The sequence below is a fragment of the Drosophila santomea genome, chromosome 3L, assembly GCF_016746245.2.
Source record: "Drosophila santomea strain STO CAGO 1482 chromosome 3L, Prin_Dsan_1.1, whole genome shotgun sequence".
Classification (NCBI taxonomy): domain Eukaryota; kingdom Metazoa; phylum Arthropoda; class Insecta; order Diptera; family Drosophilidae; genus Drosophila; species Drosophila santomea.
In genome coordinates, this window is record NC_053018.2 from 18,707,883 (window position 1) to 18,726,237 (window position 18,355).

General features: G+C 42.8%; 2 protein-coding genes across 4 annotated transcripts; one reads left to right on the forward strand and one right to left on the reverse strand.

Annotated features, from left to right (window-relative positions):
- Positions 1-329: 329 nt before the first annotated feature.
- Positions 330-2,271, forward strand: LOC120448289. Its single transcript, XM_039630224.1, has 4 exons — positions 330-471; positions 739-1,297; positions 1,359-1,708; positions 1,861-2,271. The coding sequence occupies exons 1-4, from the start codon at positions 405-407 to the stop codon at positions 2,244-2,246; spliced, it is 1,362 nt and encodes a 453-aa protein (XP_039486158.1). The 5' UTR covers positions 330-404; the 3' UTR covers positions 2,247-2,271.
- Positions 2,272-4,026: 1,755 nt separating this feature from the next.
- On the reverse strand, positions 4,027-18,112 carry LOC120448033 (death-associated inhibitor of apoptosis 1). 3 transcript variants are annotated; one of them, XM_044005970.1, is made up of 2 exons: positions 17,934-18,112; positions 4,027-5,495 (listed from the first exon to the last, which is right to left on the reverse strand). In XM_044005970.1, the coding sequence occupies exon 2, from the start codon at positions 5,413-5,415 to the stop codon at positions 4,081-4,083; it is 1,335 nt and encodes a 444-aa protein (XP_043861905.1). In that variant the 5' UTR covers positions 5,416-5,495; positions 17,934-18,112; the 3' UTR covers positions 4,027-4,080. The 3 variants fall into 3 exon arrangements, with proteins under 3 accessions (XP_043861905.1, XP_039485710.2, XP_043861906.1); XM_039629776.2 differs by lacking the exon at positions 17,934-18,112 and adding an exon at positions 12,787-13,160; XM_044005971.1 differs by lacking the exon at positions 17,934-18,112 and adding an exon at positions 5,569-5,698.
- Between the last annotated feature and the right edge of the window lie 243 nt (positions 18,113-18,355).

Sequence of the window (18,355 nt, forward strand, 5' to 3'; positions counted from 1 at the left end):
AGATCATTAGGTCTGCTATATACATTGAAGTTTATAGTAAATAATCAAACATTTATTGGAAGTCCAAAATCAATCTTGAAAAGTACGCTCTAGTTTGTTTTATCGGAATAAGTGTATTGTAGAATGTTTCTTCCCCAAAACAATCTTCATTTGAAATGCTCTCTCGGGTCAAACGACATCAAAGTTGAGTATGCGAAATCGCTCATTGCGGTGCTCAAATGGCGGTTAAAGGCGTTGCGGGGGCGAAAATGGTTGATTCAATTGTCGCCGGGAACGAGATGTGTGGAAGTGCACAGATATGTATCAAGTATCTTTCGCCTCAATTCGGCTCTGGATGCCGAGCAAACAAGACGCCAAATCTATTCACAGTGCACGTAATTTCTAATTGAGTGTCAAGTTTAAAGATGATACAAAAACATATTCTCTTGGTGCCTTTGCTGCAGTCAATTCTTTTGATGAGCTCCCTTGAAGGTAGGTATTACGTACAACAAAAATTAAGTAAAATTGGTTATCTTATCCCTTTTACATAAGCTTCTTTAAAACTACGCCTTTTAATATCTTAGCTTGCCAAAAGTCTTTGCCTTCATTCTCAACTTTTTATGTGTACAAAACTCAGACGTGGTGAGCCAAACTTTTATAGAAACAAAGACGGAGCCCCGTTGAGTTAGAAAGTTTCAGGTACTGGAGGTGCCACAGAGGTCCCTATTTAATCCTAGATTTTACCCGTATTTTTTGCAGCGGGCTGTCCTGTTTACCTCACCATTTCGCTGACGGGCAAAACCCTGCAGGACACCTTGCTCGAGATCAATTGGGGTCCCAACTGCTATGGACCACCGCAGTGGGTGGGTATCTACAGCCAGGATCCGACCATCTCCAACTTTCAGCCCGATCTGCGTATCAATGGCATTTTCAATAGGACCGGCAAGATGCTGACCTCCATCAAGCTGGGCAAGCTGCGTTTTCCTGGCGGCTGGAATAAGCAGGACAGTGGCGATCAGCCGGCCACGCAATATCCTACGGGAAAGTGCCTGCCACACTACGTGGCCAGTTACAATGGCACTGAGCTGCGCACCGTGGATTGCCTCAAGATACAGCCCAACTGGATGGCCCAGACCAAGCACGTCAGCCGGCTGCCGCTGAAGGACATCTTCCTGCCCGGCACACATGCCTCGGGTGCCGTCCTGGGCAGCTCCAGTAAGTCCGATTCGATACTGGTCAGGGATTACCTGGTGGCCCAGCAACTCGATGTTTGGTCGCAGCTGGTCTTTGGCATTCGTTATCTCGATTTAAGCATAGGGTGAGTATTAAAACTAATTCGTATTTCATACCGATATAAAAATCACTTTCAAAACGGCAAGATTCAAGAACATGAATACGGACAAGGATGCGGATAATTTCTGGATAGCCAACGAGAACATGCTGATCACACCTCTGCTCGGAGTTCTGCGTGATGTTCGTCAGTTTGTTAAAAGATCTGGCGAGATGGTAGTCCTGGATTTCAGCAGTTTTCCCATTGGCTTCTACAAACACCCGGAGATCTACAGTTCGCTATTCCGCCTGCTTCGCCAGGAGCTGGGTGATGAGGCCTATCGGCGGAATGTGAGCAAGGACGAAAACTGCGCGAATCGAAATTTAAGCGAAGTACTGCTGCAAAAGAGGCATCTGGTGATATTATTTCCCACGCAGGAACTGCCCTATCCGGAGAAAGGTATGTTGGCATTTTAAAATCTTCATTAAATTATCGAAGTTCTTAAAACGATCTTTCCGATACTTCTTCTTGCAAGGTTGAAAGCATGCACTTTATATAAACCATATTTCCCAAAACATATTCCTAAAAACATATATAAAATACCTTTCCAGAATCGAACATGCTCTGCCCGCCGTGGCAGCGTTTCAGCACCAGCTTCATGAATATTTCTCAAACCCTGGACTATATGCGTCTGCTGTTCAGCAGGAAGCCGGATTCTCCAGTTCGGAATGTTGGCTGGATATTCACGGCGGTGAGGAGCATGGAGCAGACACTGAACGCCCACCAGCTGCAGACCTCCAAGGAGCGGGCAACGGTGCTCAATCCCAAGATAAACAAGTGGCTAAAAGGACCTTGGGGCAATAATGCCAATGTGGTGGCCATGGACTACTTCAGCAATACGAATATCGTGGATCTGGCCATACAAGTCAATGCGCACAAGGCCTTTATCATGGCCAACAACGATTTTATCAATTTGGACATTTTTAACTTGTACTGAAAAATGTAATAAAATAGATCCCTTTTCCCTGGTTCAACAATTATTATAAGTTATTTGTGAAAACTAAAAGTAATTTTGCTCAGTGTGCGCTAAGAGTGTGTTTAAAAAAGGTTGGCAGCCCTTGTAGTTCATAAAACAATTAGGCAATAGCTTTTAGCCAGCACATGAACCACTCAAAAGGCAACCAAGCTAAGAACCAAACCCAACAAGTTAAGAACCAAACCCAACCCAACAAGTTCCACCAAATCATCGATTAAAGTTGAAATCAGTATGGCAGCTTCAAAAGTACGTTATTTTGAAATTGAGACGTAGGAAATTAAACATTTCAGATATATTTATTTGCACACATTCCATTCATGAAATCGCATTAGAATTTAACGAATATCTGGATTTTTTTATTTCTGAACTTAGCGCAGTTTAATTATAATTGTTATTTCTAAAGCTCTTGAATAAACTTTTTAGTTAAGATTAGATGTGGTGTAATTGTTGGCTTCCCACACAAATCAAGGCAATTTCCATAGAAACTTTCGTCTGTTAATTAAAAACCTCACGCAATCTAAGGTCACCGCCTGACTTTGCGATCGCCAGCAGTTGAAACTAGATCAGCAATTTGCATAATAGATCGGCAATAGTCGAATGCCAATCTAGTTATGATCTCTGATATTTGCAGTCTACAAGCAAATAGCAAGTAACATAGCAAGTACACGTACCTTTCGCAGTTCTTAGAACTTATGACTCAGGCAAATGTTTCATTCATCAAGGCGTTTCGTAATGAAATATGTATCGCAAGAGCCTGATATCTAACACGTGTGCAATCGCATCGGAATATGTCACATCCATATGCATATGGGGTGATGCAACCGAAAAGTCGCACCTACCCGCTCGCAGGGTATGCAGCATTCTCACCTTGGCCAATGCGAAACCGGATCTATACTAATTGAAGTGCACTGCGAGCTTATCTGATGATGTGGAAAACGCTTCAATCCGAATCTGAGCTCCCAAAACAAATCACCATGTCATAAACCTGAAATTTCAGCATTCGTACGGCTTGGCAAACGCAACAAAGAGCACGGATTTGTCACTGCACTCCCCACTGCAGTTGTAATTGCAGTTGAATGCACTTTGTTGTAGGCGTGGGTGAGTGAGTAATGGCAAAACCTTATATACCTTATAATACCAATGACTGATAAGGGCTCCTTACTCTATAGTAACGACCCAGCCACGCTTTGTATACGTTAATCTGTGGACTATACTTATCGCATACCTGCAACGACTGCAGGCGATATGGTTTCTGCACAAAGAAATAAATATTTCGAAGTATTTAACAACCAGTCAACTCTTTACCACTTTATCTAATCAATTTTTGTTGATAAACTACTTTCCCTGCTCGCTTTTCGTCTTAATTGACAAGCCAAACAAAAACAGTATTATAAAACTGATTGCATTCAAGAAAGCCAAAGTGCCTTTTCATTGACTGAATAATTGCCCTTCTACGAAATTGCTCGTGAGTCCAGCGACGTGGCGGAGCCATCAAAGCCTTTTGTGTGTAATCCACACGGCAAAACGACAATGAGATTTCGGTAATATATTAGTTTTATTATAAATAACGCATAGAAGTGCTGTACTAAACTAATATTACAATGTAGGCTTACAATAACTACCAGGCTTTGTGATCTTGTCAAGTGCAACGGCCAGCTGCCGGGCATCCCAACAACTGGCCGTTGCGATCGCCTGCTGAACCACGATTTTTTCCTACGCTTATGATTAACACATTTCGAAATGGATTTCCTCTTGTTTATTGTGAAGTCGAGGACTTGGGTGCGCATTAGGGCTCTTAAGAAAAATATACGCGCATCACATCGGTGAAGGGTTTTCGGCACAGCGGGCACTTCGTCACAGAGGAGGCGCACTTGGCGCAGGCCACCACATGGCCGCAGGGCAGGAATGCCGTATTGTACTCGGCGCCGTAGCAGATCTTGCACAGCTTCTCCTCGGGTATAGAGGTGGAGCCGGTGCTGCTGCTGGACGGGGAAGCCACCGCTGTCGCCTCGATGATCTTGTCGAAGATGCGTGTGGCTGCCGTGGGAGCAACGGACGGGGCAACATCCCCCGAACCGGCCTCCACCGATGGCGGTGAAATCTGCTCCTCTTCTGAAGCTTGCCTGCTGCTGGCCACGTCTCCTCCAATCGAAGAGCTCTCCTCCTTTTCCTCGGCCGGCTCTGGTTTGGCGGCCACCGTATCGATATAGAGTTGACCCTTCATCAGCTTGACGAATCGGCACTGACTTAGCCACAGGGCATGCTGTTCCCAGGGCTCGTCGTTGTCGTCCCAGTCCTTGAGACCACCGCCGCAACTGAAGCAGCGGACGCGATCTCCAACGCCCGTGTAGAAGAAACCCGCCTCGGCCAGCTGGTGAGGCTTCTGTTTTAGGTTCCTCGGCCACGCCTCGAAGGTGCGCAGGCGTGCCGACTCGACGGCGTACTCGGGATACTCGGGAAAATAATTGCCGCTGGCGGCTGGCGCACGACATGTCTCCGGCTGGACATCGCCATTGGCCTGTGTGGCCGTCGACGCATGGGTGGCGACCATTGCCCTCGGCTGCGGGGATGCGATTCCAGCGACACTGGCTGCCGCATTTGCTGTATTCACGCCTATCGACTGAATTAGCTGTGACATCGGTATGCGGCCTTCCGCGTAGGCATGCTCCCTCAGCTCCACCGCCGTCGTCGAGTCGTTGGCGCCGCAGATATCGAAGCTGATTGGCGGCAGGATGCGATCCAATGCCTCGCCATTGATCGGCACATTGTTGGTGGTGCGTCGGCGCAGCAGTGGGCAATTGGGCGACCATCGCTGATGCTCCGGCACGGGCTGATCCTCCTGCTCCCAGCAACCGATTTCTACGCCGCAGAAAAAGCATTTCACTTTGTCGCCGGCGTGTGTGAAGAACATGCCCGTCTGGGCCAGTTGGTGTTTATCCAGCCAATCCAGCGGCCAGTCGGTGAAGGTCTTTAGGCGCGCCTCCTCGCGGTTTAGATCGTTCATTATGTTATTGAATTTATTGTTTTTGAATAGCTGGGTTGCGTTCGTGTTGTTATCCACCTGATCGATTACTAGCCCAAAATTGCTGGGTCCATAAGACTGTGGAAGGTCGGCTACCACATATGCCATTTTGTGTTCTGGTAGATGTTCTCTCTTTTGGATAGCTGATTCTTAATTTCTTCTCCGGCTGCTTGCCTCTGAGCTCGAAACTGAAATGAAGAACAAAGGAAAGCATACGTTAATATAGGTGATAGGAGTTATCAGCATGATAAGCTTATGTACACCTGACTTCCCAATCCCACTCGAAGCTCCTGCTCTTGGAAGGCTCTACTCGCTTCGAGAAACCGACATTGTACGCGTTCTGCTAGCAACTGGCAGTCACAGAATATCGCAAGATTACTTTATACTACTTGAAATTCGCTATATCAAACAATTGTAATTGTAGATAATGTCAACATCAGATAGCGCCAATGGGAAGCTTAAGCCACCTCAAAATTGTTGTACTATTATGAAACCTATAAATTTAAATGTGAATAACATATATTTTTTGCGACAACAAAACTTGTTTTGACGTATTTTCTTATCACAACTCAATTAGGGCAGGACAGTGTCGCTATCGTTTTAAATTACAATTTCCATTGAAACCCATTAATTTGGGTGCATACTCTGCCAAGCAAAAATTCTACACACATTTTAAGTGCAGCTTTAATTAAATGATAACGAGAATTTTGATTAAACAGTGGCTACGTTATCGTTGCTTTTAAAATTAAATCGATCAATCACTGTTTGGTTTTATCATTACCTTTCCTTTGAAAAGAATAAATGTTTTCTCGGACAAAGCTTCCAGACACTTCGTCGCACTTCTACGTTTTTCAGAGTGTGTATGTACAATGCAGGGAAAAACTGAAACGCAGTTCAAGAAACTGGAGATGCAGCATCAACGAACTTTAAGAGCCCTTAGATGATGGAAAACACAGCGGTTGTCCCGCTCGCACCCGAGCCAAGGGTGGTTTTTCCTTTCGGGAAAAACTCCCGAGTTGCGACTGAAAAAGTATTCGTAGTGCCATAGAGTACGCAATGTTACAACCGCTCGTTTTCGCAGTGCGCCGAATCGCAGCGAGTATTAGTATTCTAATCTCAAAACAGCACCACCGAAAGGAGTGCTGTGGGGTGCTAAGTGGGTGGTGTTTTATCATAGGCGAATGGGTGGCGACAGAAAAAAAAAACCCTCGATAACGATACTCGTCTGACTCACCGAGCGAATAATTCCAAAGTTAATAACAAAAAACTTGTAGTTACAAAAAGGGGCAACAAATAAATCACTGCTAATCGTTGGGTAGGCAACCCACGCGGCAGTTTTCAATTGCTCGTCAGTTGTTGTGTTGGCAATTATAGTAATGACAGGAAAAGCATATATGTACATGCGTTTAAAAAACTGCTTTTTATAAATTGTTTCTATTAAAAAGATCATTTTGAATTTATACAACTGTTCGTTGTACTGTATCGGATTTTGCCAATCGATATATTTTAAATAATCGACAAAAAATTTGAACTACAATAATCATTTATAAGTGGCAAATTATAAGGTATCATTTAAGTTTTTTTAATCATGTTACTTTAATAAGCTTTAGAAGACCAAAGTAACATCATATCAATGGCCTCATGTCGCTGTCTATCGACTGCTGACTGGGAACCTAAACTGTATCTGCGGTGGTCTCCTCGAAGGAGATTGTACAGCCGTTTTTCGACATTTACTCGCCTGGGCCACCAGCAAACAAACAAACAAAAAAGAGCTCAGCACGACCGCTGAGTTGGGCCCCGAGTGTTCAAAGTCCAAATTTCAACCACAAACCAGCCAAACTCGCCAAACAATTGCAACGGATCGGGCGGTGGAGGCCCTGGGGGCCAGAGGGCCATCGGCGGGTAAGCTGGCAGTGCCATGCACTGTGGAGCACTCCGAGCTAGCCGACTGTGAGAAAGTTTTAATGGAATGCAGTCAAACCACTCTGGCGACGGCGCACTCGGCGACTCCGGCTATGGCTCCAGCTCCAGCTACAGCTCCAGCTCCACCGCCATGGAGCCCAACTTGCAGCATAAAGCGCAGCATATAATGCATATTGGTGGCCTGGCGGTGCAAGCGAGACGGCCATGTGGTGCAAAGACGAAACCATCAATGGGAAAAACAACTAACCACAGGGAAAACAGAGTGCAGCGCAGCGCAAAAGCAAGAAGAAAAAAAAACGAAAAAAAAACAGTACACATACAGTGCAGCAAAAACAAAAGCAATTGTAATTTACAAATGCTGACTTCTGGAGCTCGGGATATATGTACATATTGAGGATGCTCCTAGATCGGGGGATGCTACAGATGGGGGTCTGTTTCTGTGCAGAGATTGCGCATTGTTTTTGAAGTGGAGCAGCCAGCAGCCAGCATCCAGCAGCACACAGAAAGCTTGAGATGCTGTCTGCCATTGTAATTGCAGTTTGGCTACTCTTATAGGCGGCATTGCATCTTTGCAATGCCTTGGATGCTCTAGCTTCTAAAACTAATATCGTTCAAATGTGTAAAGATAATTCCGTAAGATTTTAGTGATATCATAGTGCACGAATTGACAATGTTTCATATCAATCTAAAGGGAAAGACTTTTAGCAAGAGTATTCGGATCTTCGGTCTTAGGTGCTGCCCCCTCATTATTGTTTGTTTTGCTTCTCTAGCCAGTACAAAGTGCAATTACAGCTGCCTCTGTCGACGTCTGTTATTTGTTATTGTGGAATGCCAAGCCCATTAACAATTGTAATGCAAACCGACTATTGGAATTTCACCGGGGCTATCAGGAAATTCCGCAAAAAGTTCAAGAGCCAGACAATTGCATTTACTCAATTATACAGGGTACTTTATACACTTACCAGTTTCGATCAAAATACAAAAAACTTGCTGAACTTTAAAATGGATTTTTATTTTACAAGATTATTATGCGGATGACAAGGAACTACACTATTTATATCGAGCGATGGATAAACCGTGAGCAGCGCCTTCACCCAACACCAACCGAAGACCGACTGAAGAGACAAGGCCTCCTGGGCGGCGCATGAATGGCATGGGAGCTCGATCCCAGAGACCAGAAGAAAATACCACTCCGCAGCAAAGAAAATCATAATCAAAGGCCAACGCAAAAGGCTAGGCCCAGGAGGCAAGGCAAGGCAACAAACAGAAAACTCAAATAAAACAAAAAAAAAGACAGAAGAGCAAACGAACACGAAAGACAAGAGCAAAACCAAAACCGAAACCAAACCAACGAACCTCCAATGGAATGCAGTCGGGCAACTTTTCTACAAAACTCCGCCACAGAAAATCAAACTGGAGTTGGAGTTCGGAGTTGGGTTGGAGTGGAGTGGAGTGGAGTGGCATAGTGGTTGGAGCTGCCTTTCGAGTTTTCTGATTGGAATAAGCGCAGCCGATCCAAGCCAAGCCAAACCAAGCCAGCCCAGGCCAGGCCAGTTCATTCCGTTCCCAGTGGGTAAGTAAAGCTGGGCCCAAGTGATTGGAGTTCTGCTGTTGCTATCGTTGTAGTAAGTGAAGGTAACCGCAGAGGTCCAAAGCCGTGGAGAAGGTCTGCGTTCTGTAACTACAACTACAGGCGAGCGCAATGTAATAGGAGTGCATACATATATTTCCATATTTCCTTCCTAACATATTTGGCTTACAAAAAAAAAACTATACTAACTATATATATTAGGTTTTGATCCTGGGATTCCTTGGATTTTTATATCAGAAAGAAGTACTTATTAAGTATTATGAAGTTTGTTATCAAGGAATTCTGTAAATTTATTGCTGTCCCTAACACGCGTTATATTTTTAAATTTAGATTTAATATAGAAAGGGATTTAAGAATTAAAAAAAAAAAAAATTTACACGAATCAGAGTAGGCTTAATAAAGATAACAAATTCTTTAGAAAGTAAATATCCATACTTAATAAAATTATCTTCAAACTCATTGGTTCTAAAGTATTGACCCCAGCTGTTTTCACTATACCTTGGGAGCCCCGGAGACATGAGCTCGACTGTGGGAAACTCTTTTAAACACTTTACCATTCTTTTCGTTCTTGCTGTTGTTGTTGCCACCGACAGAAAAAAAAACCGAGATTGGAATGCGGTGATACCAGATACGGCAGGGGCAAAAGCAACAACACAGAGCTAGGGTTAAAAGAGGGGCAGCGGAGGGCGAGGTGGAGATACCCCCCTACTGCCGCTGCTGCAGCATGAGTCGTCGTCGTGCTCAGAACCCAAGAAGAGGAAGAAGATGATGCTGAAGAATCCGAAGTGGAAGAATCCGTGGAGGAGGATGATGAAGAGGGGCGCACAGCACACAGAAGGAGGATGCAGAAAAGTAAATAAATGCAGCACACACAAGGAACATTCTTGCATGAAAGTGTGTGTGTGTACGTGTGTGTGCGTGTGTGCGTGTGTGCGTGAGCGTGCGTGCTGTGGCCTTCCAAGAAATGCAGCTACAAAACGACCGCCGACGTCGATAATACGAGAAGAAAACGGAGATGAAACAACAACAACAACAACAACAAGAATAACAACAACAACAAGTACAACAACAGCGACAGCGATTCTGGGATGCTGGCCAACAAAGGGCAATATTGTAATCATAATAAATGCGCCCCGATCCGAGCTGCTAAAGAATGCATTAAGATTGTCTCGAAGCCATATAGCCCTCTCGCTCCACCGATGCCTTTCTTCTCCCTCTTCCCTATTGAACATTGATCGATTGTCCAAATAACTAACGGCGGCTTGGTTCAAAGTGCCCGAGCCGCCGACGCCGCCAGCGTTTTTCCTCGGAAAACCAAGGGAAAACTGTTCTCAAACCCGAAGAGTCAAGTCGTGTGCGAGTGAGATGGCGAAACATTTATCATCACAGCAGCATCTCTATGGGACTTGGAATGTGGGTACGATCTCATGGAAAAGTGAGATGAAGATCAGGGGAAACGAGGAGTCGGCGGCGGGAGGGATGCGGGGACCCCTCGTTAGTGGAAATAATGGCTGAAAGGTCGTTTTTCACGCGGTCCAGGCTCAAAGGTCGTGGAGGCGACGAGATGATTCAGCTTGGCGAGCATCGAGAATTCCGGGAATTCCGAATTGTAATTTTCCTCATCTTATGCCTGGTCTTGTTCGGGATTCTCTTTCAAGGGCCGCTGTGGACTGGTCCATTTCCATTCATGTGCTGATTGCCGTCGCGTCTGTTGGCGATAACAAATGGAACTCAGACGAGCAAACAATAGATTCTATTCTGCTTTTCGGGAAAATTCTACTCCCAGCATTTACGTGAGAACTGTTTGTTGTGTCTTAAGCACCTTATCTATCGTTTTATTAACGAATTGTCTCGACTCCTCCCGAAATCCGATTCGTGGGAGTGGGATTGGGATTGAAAAATGTGGGCGCAGAGACCACCATCGATGGTGTGTGGGTGCGGCGATAATGGAAATTGAAGATGTGGTGTCCCTGCCACGTTGCCAGCGAGAAAACAGGCCACGACTTGGAATCCCTATAAGGAAACGCCAGTTTGAGCAGGCGTTTTTATAGTTCCTTCGTTCGGTTAAATGAACTTTATCCCTAAAAGTATTCATAAATTTGCTTAATATCGAAAGTACTCATTCGGTTTTAAAATGGTATGGTATATTGAATGGCATAACGGTTTCAATACGATTTGCTATGGTAAGCTCGGGTTCCGATAAAGGAACTTGGGCTGTGTATAGAAGTCGGACTGTATTGAGCTGTAAACCAAAGCTCGGACTCAGCTCAAATTGAGAAACTGAGAGACTGGCGAGACTTTCTCTTTGTTCCGCGAAAAATGAACGCAAAAGTTCAAAGCAATGAAGCATAAAAAGCGGCACAGTGCGCAAAATATGAAAATAAAATAAAAACTGCACTCGGCGCAAAAAAGACATAGTGAAAAGTGGCAACAGCTCAACGGTTTTCAGAGCTCGTCTCTGTGCCAATGGTAATGGGTATGGTTTTTCGACTCTTTTTCTCTCCATTTCTGCAGAGTGGAAAACACGCATGAGTGCACCACTTCCGCTGGCAGCGGATGTGCCAGACAAAGAAGCTAATGCTCCACACTCCGGAATTGGTGGTACTGGCGATGACGATGGCGATAGTGGTGGTGGTGGTGGTGGGTTGGGCCGGATTATGCCACTGAGTGTGTGCGTAAAAGAGGAAGTGCCTTACACACAGTATAATCGTATATCGTATGGAGTAAAGTATGTGTATATACCCAGTAAACTGACGCGTCATCTGTTTATTCAGATGCACTCAAAGAAATTAAGTTACTATATACATTGCCTTAGGAAATTCTATTTTAAACTATTAGGTAATCCTTGTTACTAAATAAATTAAATATAAACGCTTTTCAAAGGTATAAAAGGGAACTGAAAGGTTTTTTACTTTGAACCATATCCACTATAATCTACCAATGATTTCCGTGTCGAATTCAATTAAATATAATTAGAACATGATGGAGTTCTCATCTGATTGAAGAATGACACATAAAGTGACCTTCGAATCTGCTCAAAATTGGGTAAACTTGAATATTTTGCTTGCTATAGTCATCGCTTAATTTTAAGCGTAGACGAATACTGTGTATTGCGTAGTCCGAATTTTGGATGAATATATGTACATATAAAATTAATGGCATTGTATGGTACAATAACCGCCCCTTATTCTTCTCCATCCACATTATGCCCAATTGAGAATGTTGTTTTTAAAACAGCATTGTTGATCGAGGGGGAAGTACGGGGTGTGGAATTTTGGATGAAATCACTCAATGCGAAAACAGGGTTACCATATGGCGGAAAGTTTTGTGTTTCCACAGCCAGAAAAGCCGTGCAAACAAGCGTGTGTCATTTTGAATTGATGTTTACGAGACCCGAAAAAATTCACCGAATTCGCTGGGTAAACAAAAATTTGTAATTTTGTAAATAATTTAAAGTGAATAATAATAGTATTTAGCAACTCTACGGCCGCCATGTTTTCACGAAACAATCTCTCGTCGCAGCGGTCGTCGGGTGTGAGCGAGATGGGGCGAACGAAACGGGAACACACAACAAACGGCTCACAGCCGACGAAAAATAAATGAACGTTTTTGGTTAAAAAGAAATTTTAATTTAAAACCTTTACTGATAACTAATATTTATATACTGCAGCAACCATATGTGTTCTTTGTATTTATAACAAATGGGAACATAAATAGCTCATTCAGTAAAATCATATGCGACAACTTTGTCGTCTGGACACTCGTATGCTTGTGTGCGTCTGTGTGTTTTTTTCCTGAGACAGTGTGTGTGTATGCGCCAGTGAACATAAAAGCAAAGCAAACAAAATATATTTTAGCTTTTGCCTTTGCCTTCTGATGTCACGTTTTCATTAAATTTTGGGGTTATTTTTTCGCTTGGGGAACACAAAATACTATGCACTACACGCTATGGAACTGGGGCTCACCTTGACGGCTTTTCTCTTTTTCTTGAAAAACTCAAGTTTCCACTGGAAAATTTCCTCTACGTTGAGATTCGACGATATGCTAATCGGGTAAATAATGCGCTTTCACAGTCACTATTGATTTTCCGTGAACAAAACGAACGGAAAAACACAATAATGTTACACTTAGACAAGCACACGTTCTCTGTTATCTTCTACGCTCTGTATTTGCATTTATTGTTGCTGCTGTGTCGCCAACAATTACAAAGCCAACTATCACAATTGAGTCCGGGTAAATACTTTTTTTTGTACTTTATTCTAGCTTTAAATGCATAAATTTAAGTCGAGACAGCGTTCAAAACAACTGATCCATTGCGTCTTTACGAGTCGAGTTGCGATTCCGAACTGAATCGAACCAGCGAGACGAGCGCTGCCGAAGTTACCACTGACAGCGTGTGAGAGAGACACACAACGCAGCAGCAGCAGGGTGAGCGAGCGAAAGGGAGAATTTTTAATGCAGTTCGGCCTTTCGCAGCTGTAATTTTGGAAAAAACGTCGCAAAGCAGAAACTTTATTTAGTCTGCGAGGGCAGGACCAATTAACGTTATTTCAAACCAAACAGTTAGGCTATTAGTGTGCTCAAGTTTAACAAGAGAAATGGCCAAATGCAAGTGCATGGTGTTGTTGTACTACGACTAGTATTAGTACGTAAACCGTAATAGACGTACTACTATTGGCTATGTGGCCATCCCTTTCCCACTTGCAGATGCAGCAGACAGGATCATTGATTTTTATGCTCCTGGCAGAGAGAGCGAAGAGCATGCGCCGGGCGATGGAAGTGGCGCGTGTCAATGCACCGCATTTCTACCGCTCTCTCTCATCCCACAAACGGTTCCTTCCAGACGCCGCGAGAAAGAGAGAGGGAGCGCGAGAGCAGACAGCAGCTGCAGTTTTTGTGTATGCACCTCATTCCCACTCCGCTCTCACCTTCCCCCTCTCTCATTTGCGCCTTACCTGCCTCTCATTCGGCTGAAGAAAAGCAGCTGGAAATATCCTGAAGTCGGTTATCACAAAAGCTAGATAAGAATCTATTGGTCTAACATTTTCTGTCGTCCGACACGGATGCTTTATACATTTTAGTCACGCTCTGTTTTATAAACTTATTAAGGACCAATATGTAATTTTTACAATAAATATGGGTTTAACTATATATTTTCAGGTAATCCCAAGTTGATTGTCTTCACAGACTACATATCTATAGAAAGTGTCAATCTTATCGTTCATTTTATGATAAGCTTTGTAAGATCTTTAGGATTGATAGCCCCTATAAAAAGATTAGTAATGTAACCGACTCAATACCAATAACTAAAGAACAACAGAACTAAAGCACCTTTTTAATTGTGTTTTTGTGTTATTAAATATCCCTATAATCGTTTGAAGTCAGCTATTTGCTTCGGTTTTAGGTTACAGAAAATGAGTTTCTGGGGCTTGGCTCTAATATCTATATTGCACGAAGTACAAATACTGAGTAATTGTTACAAGTTGTATGGTCTATGGCTGGAATTTATATGATACATGTTAGGGATCACAAAATGAAAATGATTGTTAAAAAATAATAAATGTGAAGATTCCACTAAGTATTGTTAAACTATTTGTTTAATATATTTACTTAACGTAATGTACTTATGTAAATTTCGCAACCTAATTAAAAATAAAAAATATATTTATTAAATTGACGCTGTTATCTAAAAGTCGATTGAAAGTGAAGTAATTTCAGCTAGCTTTGTATGTACATATGTATGTATGTACATGATAAGAAATTATTTCCAATGAACCATCAGTACTTGAAGTATTTTTAATCAAAGTCCTACAAGCTTTTCTAATTGAGCACCCATGACATGAAGTTTAGATGTCCATAAAAATAAATATTTACGTTGTAGTGGCAAGGGAAATGCCGACACGTTCGAGAACTGAAATACAAAAGATTGCCAAGTTTGAATCATTTACGGAAAGTACGCGGCAACAGTGCGCGACATGTGCATATGGCGTCCGCCCGCAAACGGGTTGAACTTTTCAAATTTTATAAATACACGCTGCTAAATTTACCACGAAGATGTCGCGACGCATTTGAGAAATTTGCCTATAAATGCGGAGTCTAGACGACTTTGACATGTTGCAAGGCGACACTATTGCAGGCGGTCTTTTGGTGGAAATTAAGCGAAAATGTGGCGGCTATATGAGCATTCTATTTGCGGACGGAGCCTGCGGCACTTGTGTTTTATTTTTCACTCGGTTTCAAAAGATCACTCCGCTGACCAAACAGAGTTTGGCTCTCGAGTCGCCGGACAAGTTTGAGCTGCAAAATCCCTGGCTCAGAGCTAAACGGCCTTGCAAGGCCTTTTAAAGTTGTTGCACTCGCTGGCTGTTCTTGTTGTTTTTGCTGCTGCTCACTGTGATTGTGATTTCGATGGCTCACCCATACAGTTTATTTTATCCACAGTGTAAATAGCCTACAGCGGCTTATCTTACTGCCCTCACCAGCTGTATTGCAAACTACTTGAGTCACTTTGTTGCTTTAATAATAAAACTAACAACTTTGCGTTTGTGACTCAATTTGAGTGTTCGTAACAGAAAACTTTGTGGTATCTTCACTTCTTTAATTTTTAAATATTTTAAGAAATATTTAGACTTTAAAATAAATATTAACGAGCTGTCCAGAAGTATGACATAGTTGCAGGTCATTCCCAGATTCCTCCTGTTGAGGCTCAAAAACTATATTCTATAGCGCACTTTTAGGTGTTTCAGTTATAGAAAATAGATAACCAAGTAATAAAAATATATTTTTTTTTGGTTTTTTTGTATCAAAAGCAAGTTGTATTTGCTGACGTTCCACTGTATTATTCGTAATGGCTCTTGCTAGCTTCGTCTGTGCTTTTTAATTGACAGCCAAATGCAGCCAGCGGGCTGAAAACCTGTTTGCCATTTTTGCATTCTCCTCACTTGCGAGGCGATTGGCAAAAGGTGTCATACCGTCATACCGCCGAGTTGGGCACGATTCGATTAGATTGCCCATTACCTATTACGTATAACATGTGCTGCCTGTCGGTCGGTCCCTTTTCTAGCCACCATATAATTACCCGCTCCAATCAGGGCCCAAAAAAAAAGAAAGAAAGAAACTGGATCGACAATTGCGGACGTGTGCCGGCAGCTGCAGCAACTACGAGTATAAAAGTATAAACCGATCAGAGGACCGCCGAAAGCGGAGCCAGCACATCTGCTCCTGGGGCAGGGGTCCTCGTCCTTATTGTGCCCGCTTCCAGTGAAAGGATCGCGCGGCACATGACGTCGCCAGCTGCCGTCGATCCTTTGTCAGGATCCTTTGGGTATGTGGATGTGTGGATGTGTGGATGCGTGGAACAATCCAATAATGAACCCACCGATCTAAGGTGTCCTGCGGATCTGTTGCTGTCAAATGAATGAGCCTCAAAAGAGATATGTTCTACGATATCGATGTAACACATACTAATGTGCATATCCATATGTATGTATATAGCCATGTCAATTCATTTTAATCCAATGATTTCGTAACTTAATTTATATATTGATGATTGCAATAGTTATACACGTTTCTTCAATTGGCGAAATTATAAATATAAATTATTATAAATAATTCAATGCAATACTTCAGAATTATAGTAATATTTCACAAATAATTTAGGAGATAAGAAATTAGTGCTTTCTAGTCATTGTGGCTTCTAAAAGGTTTTCTTCATATTTTTATGTGTACATTGTATATGGTGGATTACTAGCTTTCAGAAAGCTGAAGGCCATTACTTCCACAAAAGTAATTGGAAAACATGAATATGCCTAGTACTTTTTGATAACTCCAGGTGGGACCCAAGAAAACTTATCAGTAAATTCCATTAATGTGTTTTCGGAAATGCCATTGTTTTATATACATAAAATCAAAGAAGTTTAATGGGAAAATTTGAATAATATGTACATATAAATAAACACATTTCACACAAGCCTTGCAATTTGGAATTTGGTAGATTAGATCAAAGATCAAGATCAAGGAGGTTCGAGTATTGCTGTGAACGGCATTCTACTAAACTGGCTAGTGACTTCATTCATTTCATGAATAAGAATCGCAATCTTTCTGTTTAACCGGGCTAGTCACCGTTACTAGGAATAGACAATAGACTGGAAAATTATATGCCAGTTGTTTCACAGGAACTTCTGGTTCCCTAAAGTCCAGTTCTTATCAATAGAACGAGGCGCCACAAGAAGCGGAAGTAATTATAGTGTGAAGTTGTTGTTTGCCAAGTTAAGCACAATGACGCAAAGCAGAATGCAGCTAGGCAAGTGGAATTTCGTATTAGTGAAATGAGTGAGGTGAGCAGCTGATGCTATTGGCGAAATCGCATCAATTATCCAAACCTACGCAGCGCTGTAAATGGAAGTGACATTGAGCGGTAATTAAAAATAGGAAAATTCTAGCTAGTCGCGTTCTACGAGTGGGTGGGTTTCGCCGCTTGGGGTGGGGTTGGTTTCATCATGAATGAAATGCGAGGCGAATGAGCTCAGCATCGGCGGAGATAAAAGGTACACTGGCACAATCTAGAATGCAATGTTGGGTAATATCTACATATTCACGGCCATGTGCGTCATAGCCGAATGTGCAGGTGGAAGCATCCAAGGGATTATTTTTTATAGATAGTTTCGAAATCTTCTATATAAGACACCTTCGAATCTCCTTCAAAGGTGGAAGGTAACAGTGAGGCCCCGCAAAACCCATAGAACGACGTAGATAAGACGGCAGCCTGACCCTATCCCGACCTCCAGATTGTTTTCGAAATCACTGGAAAATGCCAAAGAGCGGCGAGAGAGCGAGATTGAGAGGGGGAGAGAGAGAGAGAACGGTGGTGTCCGTGTGCACTTTCCAGGGGGTGGCTGTGCGAGTAAGGACATGAATGAAAAAGGAGTGTAAGAGAGAGAGGGGGCCTTTTTCAATTATAGTAAAGTTAACCCTTTTTAAATCACATAAAAACCAAGTCAAACTACACGGCAACTCAAACATTTAAGGAAATGACTGGGTACTTTATCTATTCTACAAAAAATTTAATCTACATGAGCTGGTTAGCCATACAAACAAACAAATATCCACTTACCAGAGACATTTTAAGCAGTGATAACGTATCAATTTATCATTTGCTTTTCCCCTATTTTTGGCTCCGAAACGTAAAGTGTTTACGCTACGATAAGATTAAAAGATCGCTTTGAAACAAGCTTGCTTTGCAATAAAAAGTACTTCACTCGATGTGCACGCGACCGGTGGGTTTGAGTGTCTTGCAGCGACTACGCCAAAACTATGCGACTATATAGCCTACTTTCCTATAGGTATTTGTTTTGTCGGTTTTGCGTTCTCATTTGTTTTGTTTTGCTTGGCTTTCTAGAGAGGGAGAGGGTGCTGGCGCGGGAAAGAGAGAGAACTAGCGGGGCGGAACGGCCGAAATAGTTTTTTGCCGCCCCAGCGATGCGCAATTATTTTAGGGGGTGGGTTGTCCGCTCTCTTGTTCGCTATTTTCAGCTC

Excerpts from the sequence above, each read along its gene's own strand:
- LOC120448033 (XM_044005970.1), bottom strand. The coding sequence starts at position 5,415 with ATGGCATATGTGGTAGCCGACCTTCCACAGTCTTATGGACCCAGCAAT.
- LOC120448289 (XM_039630224.1), top strand. The coding sequence starts at position 405 with ATGATACAAAAACATATTCTCTTGGTGCCTTTGCTGCAGTCAATTCTT. Across the intron at positions 1,298-1,358 it reads TATCTCGATTTAAGCATAGG|ATTCAAGAACATGAATACGG; the intron begins GTGAGTATTAAA and ends CAAAACGGCAAG. Across the intron at positions 1,709-1,860 it reads ACTGCCCTATCCGGAGAAAG|AATCGAACATGCTCTGCCCG; the intron begins GTATGTTGGCAT and ends ATACCTTTCCAG.